The sequence below is a fragment of the Trematomus bernacchii genome, unplaced genomic scaffold (genome assembly GCF_902827165.1).
Source record: "Trematomus bernacchii unplaced genomic scaffold, fTreBer1.1, whole genome shotgun sequence".
NCBI lineage: Eukaryota > Metazoa > Chordata > Actinopteri > Perciformes > Nototheniidae > Trematomus > Trematomus bernacchii.
The window spans coordinates 2,065,408-2,088,761 of NW_022987644.1; the positions used below are offsets into that span (position 1 = coordinate 2,065,408).

Below are 23,354 nucleotides of genomic sequence, written 5' to 3' on the forward strand. Positions count from 1 at the left end.
GAAAGAAACCGAATCTGTGGATATTGCATCGACCGACCAAGAAGCACGTATCCGTGGAGAGGACGCGCTCAGAAAGAGAGATATTCTCTACAAACACCGGGTGAGATCGCTCCTCTGGGACACGCCGGTCCTCGCGCTTCCTTTTTTTGTGTGGATTATAAACATTTCTCTTTTTGCCGCCGACGGGCGCAGGAGCAATGAACAATAATGGCCTGGATTAGGCAGTAAAGACAATTTTGGTGTATCGCAGAGTGGACTGTTTAATTTTGTTTGTGTTGGTTGGCTGGAAAATGGTCAATATAATGGATCAATGCATGAAATCTGACTCTGTTTATTTTGTTTAAGGAGTATATTGGGCGTTAACAATTCTGGTTTGCCTTTTATAATATTATTTCATTCAAGAACCCCTTGTGCGTTTAATTAACACAGCTATTTTTGATAGTTGATCATAACAGATGGCTACTGGCCATGCTACAGCAGTGAGCAGGAGAGGTGGGGAGAGGTGGGGCTATCGTTATTTTTTCAGGAAATATTCGTATAGAGGTGATTACACGGACTCGGTTGACCCCCCAGAGCGTTTCGTTTGCAAATCGATCCACCTTGGGACCCGTTATCGTTTGTGGGGTCCGTTTCTATCGGCCTCGTGTAAATAATAGGGCTATACGCACGCGAAACTATGCAGATACAAGCAGTTTTCTCCTCGTGTAAACGGCGCCTTAGAGTTAGCCAAGAGGCTATTTTTCATCTGTAGTTAGTTAGATTTTAAAAGTCAATCTAAAACACATTTCATTTTAAACAAGTAAATACAATACATTTAAAACATGCAACATACACTGTAAACAAAATCTGTAATCTAGGCAGTAAATTGCTGTATTACCCACAGTCATTTACAATTTGTAATACAGTGTGATACTGTACATTATGCTGCACTGTGGGAATATTATCCTTAGGCGGGAAATGTATGTAAGCTGGAGTCTGAAATAAGCTAAAAATATGTATTTCTTAATAAACTAAATAGGCCACCATTGGTAGCAGTTCTCATTATATACTTCTCAGTAACTGCTCCCCTTAAATTAAATGTATTCTGTAGATTTGGGGGATTCATTAATGCATTTATTGCCATCACCATGCTTTTTCAAGACTCTTTTAAATTCTATCATTTTATAGGCCTATTTTAGTTTAACTTTTCTGAAAATAACAAAGCAGGGTTCAGGAAATATTCCCAACTGCATCTTCAAAAGTAATCCAAATAGCTACATCAGCATCTAGCAAATGAAAAGCTTTCTTTGTAGACATACAGATCAACTGTAGTGGCACAGTGGCAAATCCCTGCTGTGACTATTTGGACGTTTTAGGAATATTTTCCTATACCTGTTGACTTCACATCTTGTACACATTTAATTAGGAGCAAAAACACACACTTCAAGTCAGATCATCACCCTTAGCTATTTTAATTACCTCTCAAACAACCTAAACTAGTTATACATGTTTATTTTTACTGTCGGCCGGGTCAGCTGCTGCATGAGACAGACACTGAAAAGTATTATCATCTGAAATTAATCATTATGTTATTAGTATTAAATATATATAAGTATTTTTACAGCTTGTATTTTTTTACCAAGTGTTTTTATTGCTCTTGGGGCATTAAAAACAAGATTTTAACTTTAGTTTTTTATATAATATCTGCATTTTCTCTTGTGAAAAACTAAGTCTTAGTTTGGCCATAGTTATTTAATATATAAAGACTATATATTATTGAATTACAAGATTAGATATACTTTATTTGATCTAAAATATTGATGTGTTCAAATGCTCTTCTAAACAAAACTGAAAGTCCATGAAAAGTTGTCTTCCTGTTTTTGTGAAGGAAGCGCCATCTCCTGGTTAAATCCTGAAATTGAAAATCTGGCAACGCCCTCTTGGAAAATAGTGGGAGGGCTTAACATTCCCAGATACTGGTCTTTGGCAGGTCTTAGGCAGGTAACTGGCAGGTAGTAGGCAGGAAGCAGTAAGCTGGAGTCTGAAATAAGATGCTCCATCTGTATATCTCCCCGGTGTTCCAGGGAACTCACCAAGTGTCAGAAAACACAACCCTCTCTATTTTCCTCCATACCCAAATCTCTAAAAAAGGGGCTGCAACGGATCTGATCAAAACTGATCCAGATTTGAACACTGTCCTGACGTCAGGACAGTGGCGCTACGGCTATTGGGCCAACTTCACCAATCAGGAGGAGACAGCCACGGCCATTGCCGTTCTAAAGCGCTGGAGATGCTGTAGTACATATGCCAGGCCTGTAGGTGGTGCTGTTCTCACAGAATCTGCCCTTGCAAAAACAGGGCTAAAAAAGTGCAAATTGAGCGAAATGAGGCATGGCTAAAATGCATGATCTGTTTGGTATTTTGAAAAAAAAAAAGTATAAATATGCCTTATATAGGTATGGTCCTACACTATATTATTAAAATATAGCATGATAGGTCCACTTTAAGTTTTTGTTATAGTTGAGCAAAAATGACTATTTACTCTGCCTTTTTAAAGTGGGATCTTGGTAGAGAGTGAAGTTCAAATGTATCTGCATGGCATGAGCATTAATTAGTCATGCCAATATAAAACAGGAAGGAAAGAGAGACTAGTTATTCTTAGGAAATGTTTAAATAACCAATGAGCTCAGATTTCTTCCTCAATTGTCTTCAAGTGTTAAAGTGGACGTATGTGTACAACCCTGTCTCCTAAAAATTACGTTCCCACAGAACTAAACTGCATTCTCAATTACGTTTAGCTAGAAATGTATTTTCTCCCACGTTACGTTTGTTATGAACTTATCTCAAATACGTTTATTTTCTACATATCTTCTAGAAACATATTTTCTCCCACGTTACGTTTGTTATTAACTTATCTCAAATACGTTTATTTTCTACATATCTTCTAGAAACATATTTTCTCCCACGTTACGTTTGTTATGAACTTATCTCAAATACGTTTATTTTCTACATATCTTTGCCATTTATTGTCTTGCTTATAATAATGATAATAGTCATTTATAAATATCATTTTAGAGCACACATTTGAAATCGACGATCGGGCTCGATATCCTATGGTTAAATTAAAATCAGTAGGCGAGGCTGTAATTTCGCCAGCTGCGAGGCAGAAAATAATAGTTTTAATATGCCAAAAAGCTGCTGTGTCGTTTATTGCACCTCAAACATTAAAACAAATCCAGAGTTACGTGTTTCTGTACTTCCTCTCAGAAGAAAGGACAGTATACAACAGAAGAGCTCTGTGGCTTCAGGCTTGATCGCCGTTCAAATGACAGCTGGTTTCCCCAAAAGTGGGCAGGGCTGTAAAGTGACGTAGGAAAGATCCTCAGCTCACTGATTGGATGTTTTAGCCGCAATGCACATCGGGATATGGTGTTAATGCGATATGAAATCCGAAAAAAAAATCTGAGTTTGGGATAGCCGAAGACACTACATTACCCATAATCCCCAGCTATCATTTGGGACTACAGTCCCGTTGACAAACCCCGTGATTAATCTTCAAGCTCTGGGATTGGATGTTGGAGTGGCAGTGCACCAAGGTTACGCCGAGCTCCAAACAGCTCTTTGAAATGGAACGAAACCACGGCAGACTTTCCAAAACTGGACTCGAACGCCCCCCCCAGAACTACACATGCTGGCTATTGTGTTTCGCAACATGTTCTATGGCACATCTCTACTGGGAATTGTAGTTTTAAAAGACGTTTTCGTTTTTCCCAAAATTAGAAGTTGACAGTATTAAACTGTACAGCCCTGGAGGTTTAGGGGATAGGAAACAAATTGGTGTGTACAAATGTAAAACATGTAATTAATAAATGGGTGAAAATCGCTTGTGTCCATAATGGGAAGCATTAATATATACCCACATGCCAGCTCATTGTTACTTTGTAATTCTACTCCACTACAATTCAGAGGTTAACCTGGTATTTTTACTCCACTACATTTATTTTAGTTACTTTGCAGATTCTGATTAATGATGTGAAATATAAACAACCCTTAAAGCAGACTTTAGTTACACCTGAGTAAAATTCAGGGAAAGGTGATTGTCAAGTGCCAACAATCAGGAGAGATATTAGTTGGTGCTTGAGAAGACTAAACATTTATCTGCAGATCTCTATAAAGTATATTCATTACTCGTTATTCTCTACTAATAGTTAATTAAAAACTGTATATAATAGCTAGTTTGCTCATCCCTTTCAAGATTTTCTAAGGTTTATTGACATATCATATACACAACTATGTTGAAGTTATGCAATTAATGAAAAACTTGGGTCACAGGTTCCTCAACAGTGCATTACAAGACATCTATCAATATGTGTGTATACCTCCACCATTAAACTCAAATTCTGCACATGTCTTATACTATCTACATACATAAGAGTATAATTAATATATATATAATATCAGTTAAAATAAGTGCTTCAACACAGTTAACATTGCAGGAAAGCAATATATTAGACGTTAAGTACTTTGTCAGGCTTAATATTTATCTGTAGATAGATACCCCCAAAGCTTTTTTCTTATTTGAAAGAAGACCTTAACCTAAAGTATTCTTTAATGTTAATAAAGGTTAATTAGTTTGTCTGTTTTGCACATCCTCATATTAATATCTTTGTACATCAGGCACTAAACTGTTTTATTGTAGAGATCACTTACAGTATCTTCTTGATTTTTTATATTCTATATTTCTATCATTGACCTTCTACTTTCCCCCTATGAAAGTATCTACTCTTAATATTTTATTCATCAAATAACATTATTCAACAAAAATAACATTATTCAACAAAAATAATTAAATAACGTGCTTTAACCACTAGGCAGTGCACACAAGGTACACACAGTATACTAATAATAACTTTGTATTATTAGTTAGTGTAGGACACTTATGTATGTATAACATCTGAAGATGTGTAGTTTTATTCATGTTTTTACATAATTGTACAGGATATTGCTATATTATTTCTCATGTTTTACTTCTACACATTAATATCTGATTTGTAAAACATCACAGACAGAAAGGTATATCCGTCATTTAATGGTAAGCTATTGAAATTGTGATTCCATAGATGTGTCTCCCATCACCCAAATCCCCTGACTATTCTCTCAACTCAGTATTTACATTCTTATATTCAAAGAAAATCAGTAATATCTTTAAAAACTACAAGTCCTTTTCTATCAGCTGTGCACCGTTATGGTGCAAATATAACCTATCTACCAATTGGATCAAATATAAAAGTCAGCCAAATTAGTATTGATACTGCAAGGAGACGTATTTTGTGAAAAGAAATGTAAGATGTTGTTTAATTGTTGATATATTTATGATCCACGTCACGTATTCAGTTTCGGCGGCAGTTCTTCCTGTTTGTCCAGAAGTCTTCTCATCAGGGCTCTATAAATAAAGAACTACGGCAGATGTGTAATATTTAATGCAGCCGAACCGTGTATTACAATGCCGTTATGTGATGACTTTCCAAGAGAAAAGCAAGAACACTCGGAATAAAGTATTATTTTTTTTTTTTTTAATGTTTTCGGATTTCACATCGCATAAACACCATATCCCAACGTGCATTGCGGCTAAAACATCCAATCAGTGAGCTGAGGATCTTTCCTACGTCTGTTTCCGGTATTGTTCCTGTAATGAGAGTTCACATTTATGCTACATTGAAGGGTGGAATTGACTACACATCTTCAGAAACATAATTTGCTTCAGATATACTGTAACTCATAGCAATATTGTAACCATTAAGAAAAGCCAACTGCATTAAAAACCCAGTTAACAAACACTAGGTAAAGTATTTTTCCTTCAGTAATGAAGATGTAATTCCAATGTAGACACACCTGGGGTCGCTGTTCAGTCTGTTACGCTGAGCCATGCATTGTCTGGAACGTAAAAGGGACGAAGAAGACAAAGTGAAGTGACGTACTTCCGGTTCAATGTGAAAACATTCCCAGTTAAACAACAGAAACAAATCGCTTAATAAAAAGATAAAACACTGGCATGTAATTTATGTTAGAATAAATAGAATGGTTTTGAATAATAGATGAGAGTAAAATCTACGTCACTTTACAGCCCCCACCCACTTTTGGGGAAACCAACGCTGTCATTTGAACGGCGATCAAGCCTGAAGCCACAGAGCTCTTCTGCTGTCCTTAGAGGAAGTTTGAGGTGTTTGAGGTGCAATAAACGACACAGCAGCTTTTTGGCATGTTAAAACTATTATTTTCTGCCTCGCAGCTGGCGAAATTACAGCCTCGCCTACTGATTTTAATTTAACCATAGGATATCGAGCCCGATCGTCGATTTCAAATGTGTGCTCTAAAATGATATTTAGAAATGACTATTATCATTATTATAAGCAAGACAATAAATGACAAAGATATGTAGAAATAAACGTATTTGAGATAAGTTCATAACAAACGTAACGTGGGAGAAAATATGTTTCTAGAAGATATGTAGAAAATAAACGTATTTGAGATAAGTTCATAACAAACGTAATGTGGGAGAAAATATGTTTCTAGAAGATATGTAGAAAATAAACGTATTTGAGATAAGTTCATAACAAACGTAACGTGGGAGGAAATATGTTTCTAGAAGATATGTAGAGAATAAACGTATTTGAGATACGTTCATAACAAACGTAACGTGGGAGAAAATACGTTTCTAGCTAAACGTAATTGAGAATGCAGTTTAGTTCTGTGGGAACGTAATTTTAGGAGACAGGGTTGATGTGTAAGAGACAGAGAGTCAGTGTCCGATGTGAAGATGGGACACACTTTGCTCTGCACGCTGGGGTTATTCTGTGAGTACTTTTCAGACCCCTGGGCTAGGCCATTCCCTCTACTAAATGTGCTTCTTCTTTAGCCACTCCTGTGTCGCCTTGGCCGTATGTTAAGGTTTATTGTCCTGCTGGAAGACCCATCCATGACCCATTTTCTGTGTCTTAGCTGAAGGAAGGAGGCTATCGGCCAATATTTCACGGTACATGGCCCCGTACATCCTGTCCTCGATGCAGGGAAGTCGTCCTGTCCTCTTAGCAGAGAAACACATTTCGTCCTGTTGACTGTTGGGCTGCTTTGTGGAGTTTTACTGATAATTCTCCCGCTGCTGTTCCTGTATCTCTACAGAAAATCAAAAGGTAAGAACCTTTTCATCTGATATCAAATGAATTAAACTATAATTACTCAAAATTACACATGACATGTACCGGAAACCTTTGCAATTCAAGAAAAATGTAACTAATCAAAGGTTTTTCCTTTTTTCAACAGATTCAGTCTTCATCAGGTCGGTACAACCCTCTTTTATCTCATTTTGAACATGACAGCAGTTACATGTTAAAGTCAATCCACTTCATTATCTTCATGTGTATGGCCCACAAGATCTCAGAGCACCAATCAGGGCCCTGCTACAGACCACATGATCAACCAGGATGAAATTCAAAACATGCCACAATATTCTACTCTCCTCCATGGTCAGCCATTGTCCGGTTTGATAATATGATTTATTTTAACTTTTGGCCTTAATTGTGATTCAAATGTGGCTTGATTCTCACTTCTCTGTAGGTGATCGTTGTCTCTATGAAACAATAGGAGGGCCTGTAGAAGCTGGAAATGGTACAGTATCTGTGTTTAACATGGAGTAATACAAATACTACTGCAGTGGCCAGCAGTGTCTAAATAAAGTACAGGAATTGTCCTTTGATACATTATTTTAATCCTTCTAACAGGTGCCAGTAATGAACCAGAAGAGAGCCTTTACTCAAATGTGGCTGCAGGTAATGTCAAGTACAAAACACTTTTATACATATACACATAAATATACTAAAAGCTTTTATAATGTGCTGTGCTGCTTGCCAGTTTCAGCAATGAGCAAATCCACCAAATAAAGCTTTTACACTTTTTGTGCAATGTTATACAGCATGTTGTTTTCCAGTAATGTCTTGGTTTAATGATACATTACTTAAAATATCATAATTATTAAATGGCAAATGTAAATATGTTCACACACAAATGAATTGGCATTAACATACATTGTTTTATTCAAAAATAGACAGTACGATGAGCAGTAATGACCCAATGATAATAACTTATTTTGGTTTCTTCCAGATCAATAAAGACATCCTCATGGACAGAACCAATGGAGCGGATAAAAACATGAAAAACAACATCCTTGTTTCAGCAATTGAGTGTATTTGCTGCGTTTGTGTAAATAGTGCAGTGCCTTTTTAAAAAAATGCCTTTCTAGGAACATGGTGAATGCTTTGCAATTCAACTGTACTTACTTTCTGTGTACTTATATTTAGTGTAAAACATTGTACTACCACCTTATCTGTTAAATGTCTGATTCAGATCACGTGGCTCGAACCTTGTTGTACATTGAGTGATATTAGAGCCAGATACTAATATATGCAATATGGACACATGCTTTAGCACTGTAGATGCACACAGTGGACACACAAATATATTATTAATAAAACCCAAATGCAATTATACCTGCATGTACTGTTCAGTGAATGATTCTTACTAGATGCTACCACAGGGTGCCCACAAATTATCTAATGCCCTGAATTTATCTGCAGAAGTAGTCTCTTGCAAAAGCCAAAACATCTGAAGTCACAGCACCACCAATAGGTCAAACAAGCTTTTCAGATTCAAAGGAACTGAAGCACACACCTTTTGTACAATGTATTTGTTTTCTTTCAGATATTTAGGGCCCGTTTTTATTTATAAAAATAAAAATAACTTGGTTTACCTTATCTAATTTTTAATAATACAAATGTTCTGTATTGTGTGAAGCAGATTAACCAAAATAACTAAGAACATGATGGAATTTCTCAAACGCTTGTCACCAATAAAAAAACATCAACCCACAAATCTTATCTTTATTGCATGATTTCAATGCAATCAAAGCAGTAAAGCCTGTCCAGGAAGAAAACAAGGCAGAACATTTTATATTTTTCAAACATGTTATTGTCATTACAATTTTTAAATGGTAACCAAAACCCTTAATGCACTTAAAATATAATATGTTTTCTGCTAGTACTCTCACTTTATTATCTCGTATGATTTCAAAATGTGAATATACGTTACTGTATTTCAACATTGTCCATGAGCATGGGCGTAATTTCCACTGGGGACAGGGGGGACATGTTCCCCCCACTTTCAAATGTGTTTTAATTTTATTTTTTTGTACGCAAGCGCTTATCGCCAGGGAGGAGCACAGCCTCTCTCTGTGTGTGTGTGTGTGTGTGTGTGTGTGTGTGTGTGTTTGGCACTAGTGCATTTTGAGTGAGTAAGAGTGAGCGAGAAAGAGAGAGAGCGCACCAGTTACGGGGATTTTTGTTAGCATCTGGTGCTAGCTCAGAGCTAACGGACATTAGAAGCTGTTTCTACAACAAGGAGAGGGAGACCTCTCGCCTGTCAGACTGAGAGGCTGATAACTACAGCTCCGTGAGGTAAAGGACTCTCTGAGGGTTTAGATCCGGGGTCGGCAACCTTATTCATATGAAGTGCCATTAAAAAAAAAAATTCTGATCAGTGTGCCGACGATCGTGAATTGTCAAGGGGGGGGGGGGGGGTGAAGAGCTTGACGCTCGTGAACTGTCAACAGGAGGGCGGGGAAGCAGTTTGTGGACCTCTTTCACCTGTCAGCGCAACTTACATGATGCCGTTTAAACACATTTAAATAATTGTTTAAACGCCATAATAATAATGACGACCGTCCGTTCTGTGATTCTCCAGAACACACAGATGGCCAGTCCGCCCCTGTGTAGCATATGTTAAAGAGAGCGGGGTTGCGTTGCGTGCATGGCTTCCTTCTGCAGGTAACGGGGAGACGCGCTCTGGCAGCGGTCTCGTTCAGGATCCGAAAATAAAATTTAAATATTTGTTCCACTTATTTATTCCACTTATTCCTAGTGTGCCACTGGTGGCACGCGGCACCGTAACCAGTGCCAGGGGTTGCCGACCCCTGGTTTAGATAGTTAACTTTAGACTAAGTTATCTCAGTGGGTCTCAAACGGTTTGGTGACCATTTATGTACATATTTCCAATGCACACCTTTATTTAATATAGTTGTAAACAATAAGGTAGGAAATCATTCCAGTGTGTACTATAGGACAGTAAAAAATAATAGTGATTAGTCAAATATGCATAAATAAAAGAAAGAATGCTAACTAGGTAACATAAGATAAGATAAAGATAGGAGAGAGGAGGGACTGAGGTGTTAATAAAATAAACAAGTTTAAATTATTTGTTATTGTTTGTGATCAAGGATTTTTGATTATTTAAATATATACAGTTCTGTTTCATGAGTGTTGAGTGCTGTATCCATAAATCCCTTCATTTCCCCTCAAAGTGCGTGTAAACGTATACAAACAATATGCTGTATGTGGAGAGATGGAAGAAGGGAATCTACTGACGCACTACCGCAAACATTAGTTTGTCCAATTTATGTAAGTATGTTTTACTGAGGATATTTATTTTACTTTTTCTCCAGTCACTGTGCAGTTATAATAGAAGATTTATTTCGATATATGACCACAAGGTGGTGTCAAACTACTTTATCTGATACTTTACCTACTCGACACAAATAGTCCTTCTGAAGTCTGGCAGCAGGGTCTGATGTCATGTAACTCCTAACTAATAACTAAACAATTGACTGCTTACGGTTCACTTCCTTAGCTTAGCACTGATGCATGGAAGTGGAAGCTTTCAATGTTGACTACCCACCACATTTAAAACTACACAGCTACTGAAGTGTCGTGGTATTATTTATTTCAACCATTTTTATGGAATTAACATAATCTTTGTTCGACTGTGGATCAAATGTTGCACCTAGAAAAAACATATTTTCTGTATTCAAATGATTGCTTTATTACTAATGATATAGATATGAAATGTTGCTCCCTTAAAGTAGATAGAGTCTATCTCGAGGAGGGGGCTGGACTTTGTCTCTCTTCACGTTCACTTCTGGTCAAGAGACTATGAGAGACTTCCTGTGGGTGAGGTTGTTTCTGAACTTAAACTTGAATTCCTCCATAACACTCCATCACTGCGTTTCAACTATTTGGTTAAAGCTGTTACACACATTTCCATATGAAATATTGGTGAGAAGGCCCATGGATTATAAAGTGAGAATGACGCCTGCAATTGTATCTCCTTCTTAAAACTGTATGCACTTTATTTTTTCTAGAAAGACTTTATGCAGCAGCCTTTAGAGTAGCATCTGTGAATAATCATTACCAATGTACCGCAGGTCTCCCTTGAAAAAGAGATTGTTGATCTCAATGGGAATTTTCACGTGGTTAAATGAAAGCTACAAACAAACAAAGAATCACGAGCCCACAGGATGATCTTATCTACATCAGGAAGGATATATTAACACCTTATCTCTGTTCATCATTAGAGGATAGCTAAACCAAGGTGCAAAAAAATGTGCTGTGTTAAAAGCTGCTCAGTTGTGTGAGCTTTGTGTAAAAGGGAAGGAAGCCCTGACCGTGTAAAGAAGTTAAAACACAACTTCCGTTTCCAATATTACATTGCATTTGTTTCTCTGTAGTTCCTGATTTCTCTTCATATGCTGCAGTTTCAGTCTTTCTATTTGCACAAAGTAGAAGACTTTCTCAGAAGCAGATTATCAGTGTTGGATGTGAAGATGGGACACACTTTGCTCTGTCTACGGGGTTTTTTCTGTGAGTACTTTTCCTGTTTTAATTGCCATTGATAAAACTTTTTAAATGCCTGAGGTTAATATATATTTCTGTCAGTTTGATAATGTCTGATTTAGTTTCATACTTATTTCAGTTCTGAATTTACTTTACCGTGGACAAGCTCAAGGTAATTATACAATTTTCATACTTCATACTTTTTGTTTACTCATTCTAGACAAATCTACCGATGTAACTCTCCAAACAACATCCGTTTGGTCAATGTATAATACTGTTTTTGACAAAAAGAAAACACATTTTACTTTTTGTATCTTGTAAAGGAAAGCAATAAAATCTATCTAAATGTATCAGGTAAGTTATCAAAGTAATACCACCATGACCAAGTTCAATAAAAAAAAAATGTATTTATTTATGAGCCATGTTGATGTGAACACGCAGTTTGGACAAGTTCTAATATATAATCTGTACATTATTGTAATGTTTTAACGTTTGAACAGCTCCACTGACGCTGTATAGGCAGGTGAAGTATACTGTACAATCCTGTGCTTTTCATTATCACAAATTCAAGAGTATTAAAATAAGAATAAGAAGACAGGGATCAGTTTCTTACATCAAAGCATTTACATAAAGATAATACTTCACCAACAAACCTTGTTATACTTTATTACCTGTGACAAATGGATTGTTTTCACATTGACAGTTTCTGAGAGTAAGTCATTTATTATCAGTTAACTTTTTTTTACTGTATATACAAATAGCATTTTGGTTATTATATTTAAATACAGTTCACACTTAAATTAGTTTTTTACATACTGTATGCAGAAAATATGTAGGATCCAAGGAGTGCATGTAACCCACCAATTATACATCATAATGTTATCATTCTGTGAAATGTTGTTTTCCAACAGACAGACCTGAGGCTGTCCTCACTGTGTCTCCATCATGGCCGAGTCCTGGAGCCTCAGTAACTCTGAACTGCAGGCTTGATCATCCTTCTGCTGGCTGGAGCTTCTACTGGTATAAGGCTGTTCCCCAAAAGTCAGACCACTCCTACAACTCCTACGGCTATGAGCTGCTACCAGGCAGCGAGAATGGGACTGAACAGCATCTCTTCATCATTGATGGACAAACACACACAGCAGGATATGTGTGCAGAGCAGGAAGAGAGGATCCAGTGTATTACAGTTGGAGTGAACCTAAGTTTGTCTGGTCTGGAGGTCAGTATGTTCTTCCTTTTTCTTTCTTTCTGTAGTTTGTGCCACCATTAGGCCAACAAATGTCTTTATCAAAGTTTGCCTGGTCTTGAGGTTTGTTTTGACTTTTCCATTATTGCAAAATGGAGCAAAGTCACTTATTTTGGGAACTTTTCTTTTACACCAGCATCAGGTCATAGTTCAGTTTTCAAAACCTTTCTCTAAAACAGAATGATGATTGACTGATTCATCTTCTGGACTTGACTGAATTTGAACACAAAAGAATCTCTTTTCATCCTGACACATGAGTTGTTGTTCGCCATGGTTCAAACCTTAGACTTTGTCAATCCAAAACCTAATAATATAAGGCTTCTACAATACATTAGATATAAGTGTTTTCTTTATTTTTTTAGTTTGGAATATGTTTTAAGATATTTATCTGCTGGTTAAATAGTTTAAGACATAAACAATACATATAATTAAACACATTTGTAGTGTGAGATTGAGGCACTGGTACTTTCACTTTTGTTTTCCTCCTACTTTAGTTTGTTCCCGTTTGTTTTTTCAGGGTCAATTAAGTGGCAGTTTTGCCATACCAATGCATTGTCTTTTTCAGTCTGCATGGTTTAAATGTTCACTCTTTGTGTGTTTCAGATTTGAATTCAGCAGCGTCTCTCACAGTGAGTCCTGACAGTGTGCAGCACTTCACCAACACGTCTGTGTCACTGAGCTGTGAGGGAAACTCCACTGAGTGGAGAGTGATGAGGTTTATGAAATCATAACTTTATCCCTGTTCTTCCTCGGGGAAAATGACTGGATCCACATGCACAATAACCAGCAGCTGGGTTAGTGGAGTGTTCTGGTGTGAGTCTGAAACCGGACAGTTCAGTAATGCAGTCAACATCACTAAAGATGGTGAGTTTTAATTATTTAAAATGTTTGTTTCTGAAGTATTATGTTGTTTTGAAATGTGAAGGTGACAAGCATTAGCCAAACGTCTCTTCAAATGAGTAAAACTTCATAAAAAAGGCTAATTTGCGAAGTGTTTTCCAGGGGTACTTCTCTCAAAGATCAAAGATAATATTCTGTGTTTTAATGTCCTCATACATCTACCTGACATTTCAGCTTCTGCCAGACTAGGCCAGTTGTGCATAAACATATTAAATCTGCAAAAGCTGATGACTCTGTCAAAGCCTTTATATTCTTTGATTTCTTTTCAGATGATGAAATGATCCTGGTGAGTCCTGTCCGTCCTGTGGCTGAGGGACGTTCTGTCACTCTTAGCTGCAAGTTCAAGACAAGAACTGTTCTTTATAATGTGGATTTCTATAAAGATGACAAACTCATCCAGAACGAGACCAGGAAGGAGCTGACCATCTCTGCAGTGTCAAAGTCAGACGAAGGCTTTTATAAATGTAAACAGAGAGATTCAGCACATGGTAGGACGTCACCAGAGAGTTGGTTCTCAGTCAAATGTAAGTATCATTTAAAAACCCTTCCTTTTTTGTAAGCTGTGTTACAGTCTGAGATAAAGAAAGCTTAGTTTCATCTGAATTAAACTGTGTTTGTTTAAGAGAGATGTTTTATACAGTTAATCTATAACAGGAACGTTTAATATAAAATAAATATTAATAAAGATTACTTATAACAGCAGCGCACGGGCCTGGAAAAGCCTCTCAATTTCTCATTCTTCTGATCGTTGGGCTGCTTGGTGGAGTTGTACTGATTATTCTCCTGCTGCTGTTCCTGTATTTATACAGAAAGTCAAAAGGTGAGATAATTTTCTTCTGATATCAGATTGACTCTAATGTAACCACACGTACTGTTTTAACAGTAGAACACTTTCGCAATGAAAAATAATATAGTAGTACATTTATTTTTTTAACAGATTCATGCTGTATCAGGTTGGTACAACACTCTATTTTATTTTATTATGAACACGACAGCAGTCATATGTTCCTTTCTAAATCCACTTCATTTACTACATGTGTTTTGCCCACCAGATCTCAGAGCACCAATCAGGGCCCTGGTACAGACCACATGATCAAACAGGACGAAATTCAAAACATGCCACAATATTCTACTCTCCTCCATGGTCAGCCATTGTCCGGTTTAATAATATGATTTATTTTTAACTTTTGGCCTTAATTGTGATTAAAATGTGGCTTGATTCTCACTTCTCTGTAGGTGATCGTTGTCTCTATGAAACAATAGGAGGGCCTGTAGAAGCTGGAAATGGTACAGTATCTGTGTTTAACATGGAGTAATAGAAATACTACTGCAGTGGCCAGCAGTGTCTAAATAAAGTACAGGAATTGTCCTTTGATACATTATTTTAATCCTTCTAACAGGTGCCAGTAATGAACCAGAAGAGAGCCTTTACTCAAATGTGGCTGCAGGTAATGTCAAGTACAAAACACTTTTATACATATACACATAAATATACTAAAAGCTTTTATAATGTGCTGTGCTGCTTGCCAGTTTCAGCAATGAGCAAATCCACCAAATAAAGCTTTTACACTTTTTGTGCATTGTTATACAGCATGTTGTTTTCCAGTAATGTCTTGGTTTAATGATACATTACTTAAAATATCATAATTATTAAATGGAAAATGTAAATATGTTCACACACAAATTAATTGGCATTAACATACATTGTTTTATTCAAAAATAGACAGTACGATGAGCAGAAATGACCCAATGATAATAACTTATTTTGGTTTTCTTCCAGATCAATAAAGACATCCTCATGGACAGAACCAATGGAGCGGATAAATACATGAAAAACAACATCCTTGTTTAAGCAATTGAGTGTATTTGCTGCTTTTGTGTAAATAGCGCAGTGCCTTTTAAAAAAAATGCCTTTCTAGGAACATGGTGAATGCTTTGCAATTCACCTGTACTTACTTTCTGTGTACTTATATTTAGTGTAAAACATTGTACTACCACCTTATCTGTTAAATGTCTGATTCAGATCATGTGGCTCGAACCTTGTTGTACATTGAGTGATATTAGAGCCAGATACTAATATATGCAGTATGGACACATGCTTTAGCACTGTAGATGCACACAGTGGACACACAAATATATTATTAATAAAACCCAAATGCAATTATACCTGCATGTACTGTTCAGTGAATGATTCTTACTAGATGCTACCACAGGGTGCCCACAAATTATCTAATGCCTTGAATTTATCTGCAGAAGTAGTCTCTTGCAAAAGCCAAAACATCTGAAGTCACAGCACCATCAATAGGTCAAACAAGCTTTTCAGATTCAAAGGAACTGAAGCACACACCTTTTGTACAATGTATTTGTTTTCTATGAGAGTGAGCGAGAAAGAGAGAGAGCGCACCAGTTACGGGGACTTTTGTTGTTAGCATCTGGTGCTAGCTCAGAGCTAACGGACATTAGAAGCTGTTTCTTCAACAAGGAGAGGGAGAGCTCTCGCCTGTCAGACTGAGAAGCTGATAACTAAAGCTTCGTGAGGTAAAGGACTCTCTGAGGGTTTAGATCAGGGGTCGGCAACCTTTTTCATATGAAGTGTCATTCAAAAAAAAATGTGATCAGTGTGCCGACGATCGTGTATTGTCAACGGGGGGGGGGGGGCTGAAGAGCTCGACGCCCGTGAACTGTCAACAGGAGGGCGGGGAAGCAGTTTGTGGACCTCTTTCGCCTGTCAGCGCAACTTACATGATGCCTTACGTTTAAACAAATTTAAATAATTGTTTAAACGGCATAATAATAATGACGACCGTCTGTTCTGTGATTCTCCAGAACACACAGATGGCCAGTCCGCGCCTGTGTAGCATATGTTAAAGAGAGCGGGGCTGCGTTGCGTGCATGGCTTCCTTCTGCAGGTAACGGGGAGACGCGCTCTGGCGGCGGTCTCGTTCGGGATCCGAAAATACAATTTTAATATTTATTCCACTTATTTATTCCACTTATTCCTAGTGTGCCACTGGTTACGGTGCCGCATGCCAGGGGTTGCCGACCCTGGTTTAGATAGTTAACTTTAGACTAAGTTATCTCAGTGGGTCTCAAACGGTTAACGTAAAAAATAAAGTTTAAAAGGGAGTGATTAGTAAAATATGCATAAATAAAAGAAAGAATGCTAACTAGGTAACATAAGATAAGATAAAGATAGGAGAGAGGAGGGACTGAGGTGTTAATAAAATAAACAAGTTTAAATTATTTGTTATTGTTTTTGATCAAGGATTTTAGATTATTTAAATATATACAGTTCTGTTTCATGAGTGTTGAGTGCTGTATCCATAAATCCCTTAAGTGCGTGTAAACGTATACAAACAATATGCTGTATGTAGAGAGATGGAAGAAGGGAATCTACTGACGCACTACCGCAAACATTAGTTTGTCCAATTTATGTAAGTATGTTTTACTGAAGATATTTATTTTACTTTTTCTCCAGTCACTGTGAAGTTATAATAGAAGATTTATTTCGATATATGACCACAAGGTGGTGTCAAACTACTGTATCTGATACTTGACCTACTCTACACAAATAGTCCTTCTGAAGTCTGGCAGCAGGGTCTGATGTCATGTAACTCCTAACTAATAACTAAACAATTGACTGCTTACGGTTCACTTCCTTAGCTTAGCACTGATGCATGGAAGTGGAAGCTTTCAATGTTGACTACCCACCACATTTAAAACTACACAGCTACTGAAGTGTCGTGGTATTATTTATTTCGACCATTTTTATGGAATTAACATAATCTTTGTTCGACTGTGGATCAAATGTTGCACCTAGAAAAAACATATTTTCTGTATTCAAATGATTGCTTTATTACTAATGATATAGATATGAAAAGTTGCTCCCTTAAAGGAGATAGAGTCTATCTCGAGGAGGGGGCTGGACTTTGTCTCTCTTCACGTTCACTTCTGGTAAAGAGACTATGAGAGACTTCCTGTGGGTGAGGTTGTTTCTAAACTTAAGCTTGAATTCCTCCATAACACTCCATCACTGCGTTTCAACTATTTGGTTAAAGCTGTTACACACATTTTCATATGAAATATTGGTGAGAAGGCCCATGAATTATAAAGTGAGAATGACGCCTGCAATTGTATCTCCTTCTTAAAACTGTATGCACTTTATTTCTTCTAGAAAGACTTTATGCAGCAGCCTTTAGAGAAGCATCTGTGAAGAATCACGAGCCCACAGGATGATCTTATCTACATCAGGAAGGATATGTTAACACCTTATCTCTGTTCATCATTAGAGGATGCCCAAACCAATGTGCAAAAAAATGTGCTGTAGTTCCTGATTGCTTTTTATATGCTGCAGTTTCAGTCTTTCTATTTGCACAAAGTAGAAGAATTTCTCAGAAGCAGATTATCAGTGTTGGATGTGAAGATGGGACACACTTTGCTCTGTCTACAGGGTTTTTTCTGTGAGTACTTTTCCTGTTTTAATTGCCATTGATAAAACGTTTTAAATGCCTGAGGTTAATATATATTTCTGTCAGTTTGATAATGTCTGATTTAGTTTCATACTTATTTCAGTTCTGTATTTACTTTACCGTGGACAAGCTCAAGGTAATTATACAATTTTCATACTTTTTGTTTACTCATTCTAGACAAATCTACCGATGTAACTCTCCAAACAACATCCGTTTGGTCAATGTATAATACTGTTTTTGACAAAAAGAAAAGACATTTTACTTTTTGTATCTTGTAAAGGAAAGCAATACAATATATCTAAATGTATCAGGTAAGTGATCAAAGTAATACCACCATGACGAAGTTCAATAAAAACATTTGTTATTTATTTATGAGCCATGTTGATGTGAACACGCAGTTTGGACAAGTTCTAATATATAATCTGTACATTATTGTAATGTTTTAACGTTTTAACAGCTCCACTGACGCCGTATAGGCAGGTGAAGTATACTGTACAATCCTGTGCTTTTCGTTATCACAAAATAATGAGTTTCTTACATCAAAGCATTTACATAAAGATAATACTTCACCAACAAACCTTGTTACACTTTATTACCTGTGACAAATGGATTGTTTTCACATTGACAGTTTCTGAGAGTAAGTCATTTACTATCAGTTCACTTTTGATTACTGTATAAACAAATAGTATTTTGGTTATTACATTTACGTACAGTTCACACTTAAATTACTTTTTTACATACTGTATGCAGAAAATATGTAGGATCCAAGGAGTGTATGTAACCCACCAATTATACATCATATTGTTATCATTCTGTGAAATGTTGTTTTCCAACAGAAAGACCTGAGGCTGTCCTCACTGTGTCTCCATCATGGCCGAGTCCTGGAGCCTCAGTAACTCTGAACTGCAGCGTTGATCATCCTTCTGCTGGCTGGAGCTTCTACTGGTATAAGGCTGTTCCCCAAAAGTCAGACCACTCCTACGACTATGAGCTGCTACCTGGCAGCGAGAATGGGACTGAACAGCATCTCTTCATCATTGATGGACAAACGCACACAGCAGGATATGTGTGCAGAGCAGGAAGAGAGGATCGAGTGTATTACAGGTGGCATAGTGAACCTAAGTTTGTCTGGTCTGGAGGTCAGTATGTTCTTCCTTTTTCTTTCTTTCTGTAGTTTGTACCACCATTAGGCCAACAAATGTCTTCATCAAAGTTTGCCTGGTCTTGAGGTTTGTTTTGACTTTTCCATTATTGCAAAATGGAACAAAGTCACTTATTTTGGGAACTTTTCTTTTACACCAGCATCAGGTCACAGTTCAGTTTTCAAAACCTTTCTCTAAAACAGAATGATGATTGACTGATTCATCTTCTGGACTTGACTGAATTTGAACACAAAATAATCTCTTTTCATCCTGACACATGAGTTGTTGTTCGCCATGGTTCAAACCTTAGACTTTGTAAATCCAAAACCTAATAATATAAGGCTTCTACAATACATTAGATATAAGTGGTAAGTGTTTTCTTTCTTTTTTTAGTTTGGAATATGTTTTAAGATATTTATCTGCTGGTTAAATAGTTTAAGACATAAACAATACATATAATTAAACACATTTGTAGTGTGAGATTGAGGCACTGGTACTTTTACTTTTGTTTTCCTCCTACTTTAGTTTGTTCCCGTTTGTTTTTTCAGGGTCAATTAAGTGGCAGTTTTGCCATACCAATGCATTGTCTTTTTCAGTCTGCATGGTTTAAATGTCCACTCTTTGTGTGTTTCAGATTTTAATTCAGCAGCGTCTCTCACAGTGAGTCCTGACAGTGTGCAGCACTTCACCAAAACGTCTGTGTCACTGAGCTGTGAGGGAAACTCCACTGAGTGGAGAGTGAGGAGGTTTATGAAATCATACCTTTATCAATGTTCTTCCTCGGGGAAAATGACTGGATCCACATGCACAATAACCAGAAGCTGGGTTAGTGGAGTGTTCTGGTGTGAGTCTGAAACCGGACAGTTCAGTAATGCAGTCAACATCACTAAAGATGGTGAGTTTTAATTATTTAAAATGTTTGTTTCTGAAGTATTATGTTGTTTTGAAATGTGAAGGTGACAAGCATTAGCCAAACGTCTCTTCAAATTAGTAAAACTTCATGAAAAAGGCTAATTTGCGAAGTGATTTCCAGGGTTACTTCTCTGAAAGATCAAAGATAATATTCTGTGTTTAAATGTCCTCATACATCTACCTGACATTTCAGCTTCTGCCAGACTAGGCCAGTTGTGCATAAACATATTCAATCTGCAAAAGCTGATGACTCTGTCAAAGCCTTTATATTCTTTGATTTCTTTTTAGATGATGAAATGATCCTGGTGAGTCCTGTCCGTCCTGTGGCTGAGGGACGTTCTGTCACTCTTAGCTGCAAGTTAATGACAGGAACTGTTCTTTATAATGTGGATTTCTATAAAGATGACAAACTCATCCAGAACGATACCAGGAAGGAGCTGACCATCTCTGCAGTGTCAAAGTCAGACGAAGGCTTTTATAAATGTAAACAGAGAGATTCAGCAGATGGTAGGACGTCACCAGAGAGTTGGTTCTCAGTCAAATGTAAGTATGATTTAAAAACCCTTCCTTTTTTGTAAGCTGTGTTACAGTCTGAGATAAAGAAAGCTTAGTTTCATCTGAATTAAACTGTGTTTGTTTAAGAGAGATGTTTTATACAGTTAAAGGTGGGGTAGGTCATTTTGGAGAAACCAGCTCGAGTGCGCTAGAATTAGAAAATAAACAACCGGAAAAAATCAGCCACTTCCTTACAGAGCCCCTCCTCCAACACACGAACACGCACATGACCAATGAGGGCACGAGATAAGTTTGTGCACAGATGGAAGGCTGACAGGCAGGTAGGCCATCCAGTTATTTTAGCCGGGCCGGCTAAAATGATTGGTCGTGCTTTTTACAGTACTACAGCTTCCACAGATGACATTTATTTATGGATTCTTTGTCAAAGCACTTAAGATATTCATTGCTATCGGGATGGTAAGAGCATTCCATAGAAATAACAAAAAGTGTATCACGAGCCGGTTTCTCAAACTTACCTACCCCCCCTTTAATCTATAACAGGAACGTTTAATATAAAATAAATATTAATAAAGATTACTTATAATAGCAGCGTCCGGGCCTGGAAAAGCTTCTCAATTTCCCATTCTTCTGATCGTTGGGCTGCTTGGTGGAGTTGTACTGATTATTCTCCTGCTGCTGTTCCTGTATTTATACAGAAAGTCAAAAGGTGAGATAATTTTCTTCTGATATCAGATTGACTCTAATGTAACCACACGTACTGTTTTAACAGTAGAACACTTTGCAAAACATAATAACATAGCAGCAAATGTCTTCTTTTTTTTAACAGATTCATGCTGTATCAGGTTGGTACAACGTTCTTTTTTATTTTATTATGAACATGACAGCAGTGATATGTTCCTTTATAAATCCACTTCATTTACTACATTGTTTTGCCCACCAGATCTCAGAGGACCAATCAGAGCACTGCTACAGACCACATGATCAACCAGGACAAAACTAACCAAAGGGAATATGCTTCCGTTCTTCAGGGTCAGCCTGAATCCCTAATACGTTTTGAATTTTTTGTGAACGTAGCATCCGCGTAGCATTTCCATTTCTCATTGGTTGTTTTTAAAAATGTAGGAGTTCATATGGAGGGATTTTAATATGAATTGGGTTTGATTTTGATTTCTCTTCAGATAATGCCTGTCTCTATGAATCAGTCAAAGGCCCTGAAGAACCTGCAAATGGTACAGTATAGTAAATATAAATACTGGAATATGACAATTCAAGGTTCACTCTTTTAATTATAAAATAAATTGTATATTTCAGATGAATCCACGGATGTGACATATTCTGTGGTCGAGCTCAAAAACATTTCTAAGAAGGGTGAGTGTTTGAATTTATGTTGTAACAAAAACATGCAATACGTTTTGTCTTTTCATGCTTTCTCCTGATCGGTCTAACAGGGAAGAAAAATGATGAGGATTGTGTTTACTCACATGTGCAGATGACATCAGCTGCAGGCAGAGATGGAGTACTCGAGTCCTGGACTCGGACTCGAGTCGGACTCGAGTGCCGATTTTCGGGACTCGTGACTCGACTCGGACTCGCGCACTGATTGACGCGACTCGGACTTGGACTCGTGAATTCTCGCACACGATGACTTGGACTCGGACTCGGACTCGTGAATTATCGCGTACGCTGACTTGGACTCGGACTCGGACTCGTGCATTTTTCCCCCCACGATGACTCGGACTCGACTTGTACATTGACGCTCCGACTTGGACTCGGACTCGGACTCGAGCAAGTTTTCTATGGAGTCTGATGTCCTCTATCCTGGCGTGTGCACCGGCTGCGAGGCGAGTTCACGTACTGGGCCCCGCTATTCCAGTCTAAAGATGTCTAGAGACACACCCCGCATCGTGCTGTATGCTTTCACACATTCTGCTTCCACATTGGAAAAGAGCAGCGCAAAATGCTCTATGTGGAAACAATATTGAAGAGAAGGCTCCGTAACACATTACTCTAAGGATCGAGTTCAGACATATAGGCTGTCTTGAACACTATCATCAGAGTAACGTGATCTAATCAATAAATAAAGATTCAGCCGATAACACGAAAGCACACGGCTACTTAACATGCAGAATGACGTCATTTTGCATGCTAAGTAGCGATGTGCTTTCTGGGGCTAAATCTTTATCAGTAAACCGATTTAACCGGTAAAAGTTCCTTCAAAATAAGAGTCCCGATCTTATTACTATCAAAATAAAAGTGCAAAACGAAAACTTTACCATAGGAAAATATTGGCATACAAATATAATCACTTCTCTAAAAGGTAACTCATTTTAAACATAGTTTATTTATATATAATAATAATAATAATATTAATATTAGTAATAAGCTTTATATTTGTATAGCACCTATTACAAGAATTGTAGCCAAACTCGCTTCACAGCAGTTCAATAGACAGATTAGTATAACATGACAGGA

The 23,354-nt window shown here is 37.3% G+C and overlaps 1 protein-coding gene and 1 long non-coding RNA gene across 3 annotated transcripts in view; both read left to right on the forward strand.

The window, feature by feature from the left end:
* Window positions 1-23,354, forward strand: part of LOC117485224 — a 103,913-nt gene that overhangs the window by 40,421 nt on the left and 40,138 nt on the right. For both annotated transcript variants that reach the window (XM_034133770.1, XM_034133771.1), the window contains one exon: window positions 12,608-12,916. In XM_034133770.1, the coding sequence (XP_033989661.1) occupies window positions 12,608-12,916 (309 nt within the window). The remainder of the gene's footprint in view (window positions 1-12,607; window positions 12,917-23,354) is intronic.
* Window positions 7,075-7,496, forward strand: LOC117485240. Its single transcript, XR_004556213.1, has 3 exons — window positions 7,075-7,169; window positions 7,300-7,315; window positions 7,411-7,496. It is a non-coding gene; the product is annotated as an uncharacterized LOC117485240 (long non-coding RNA).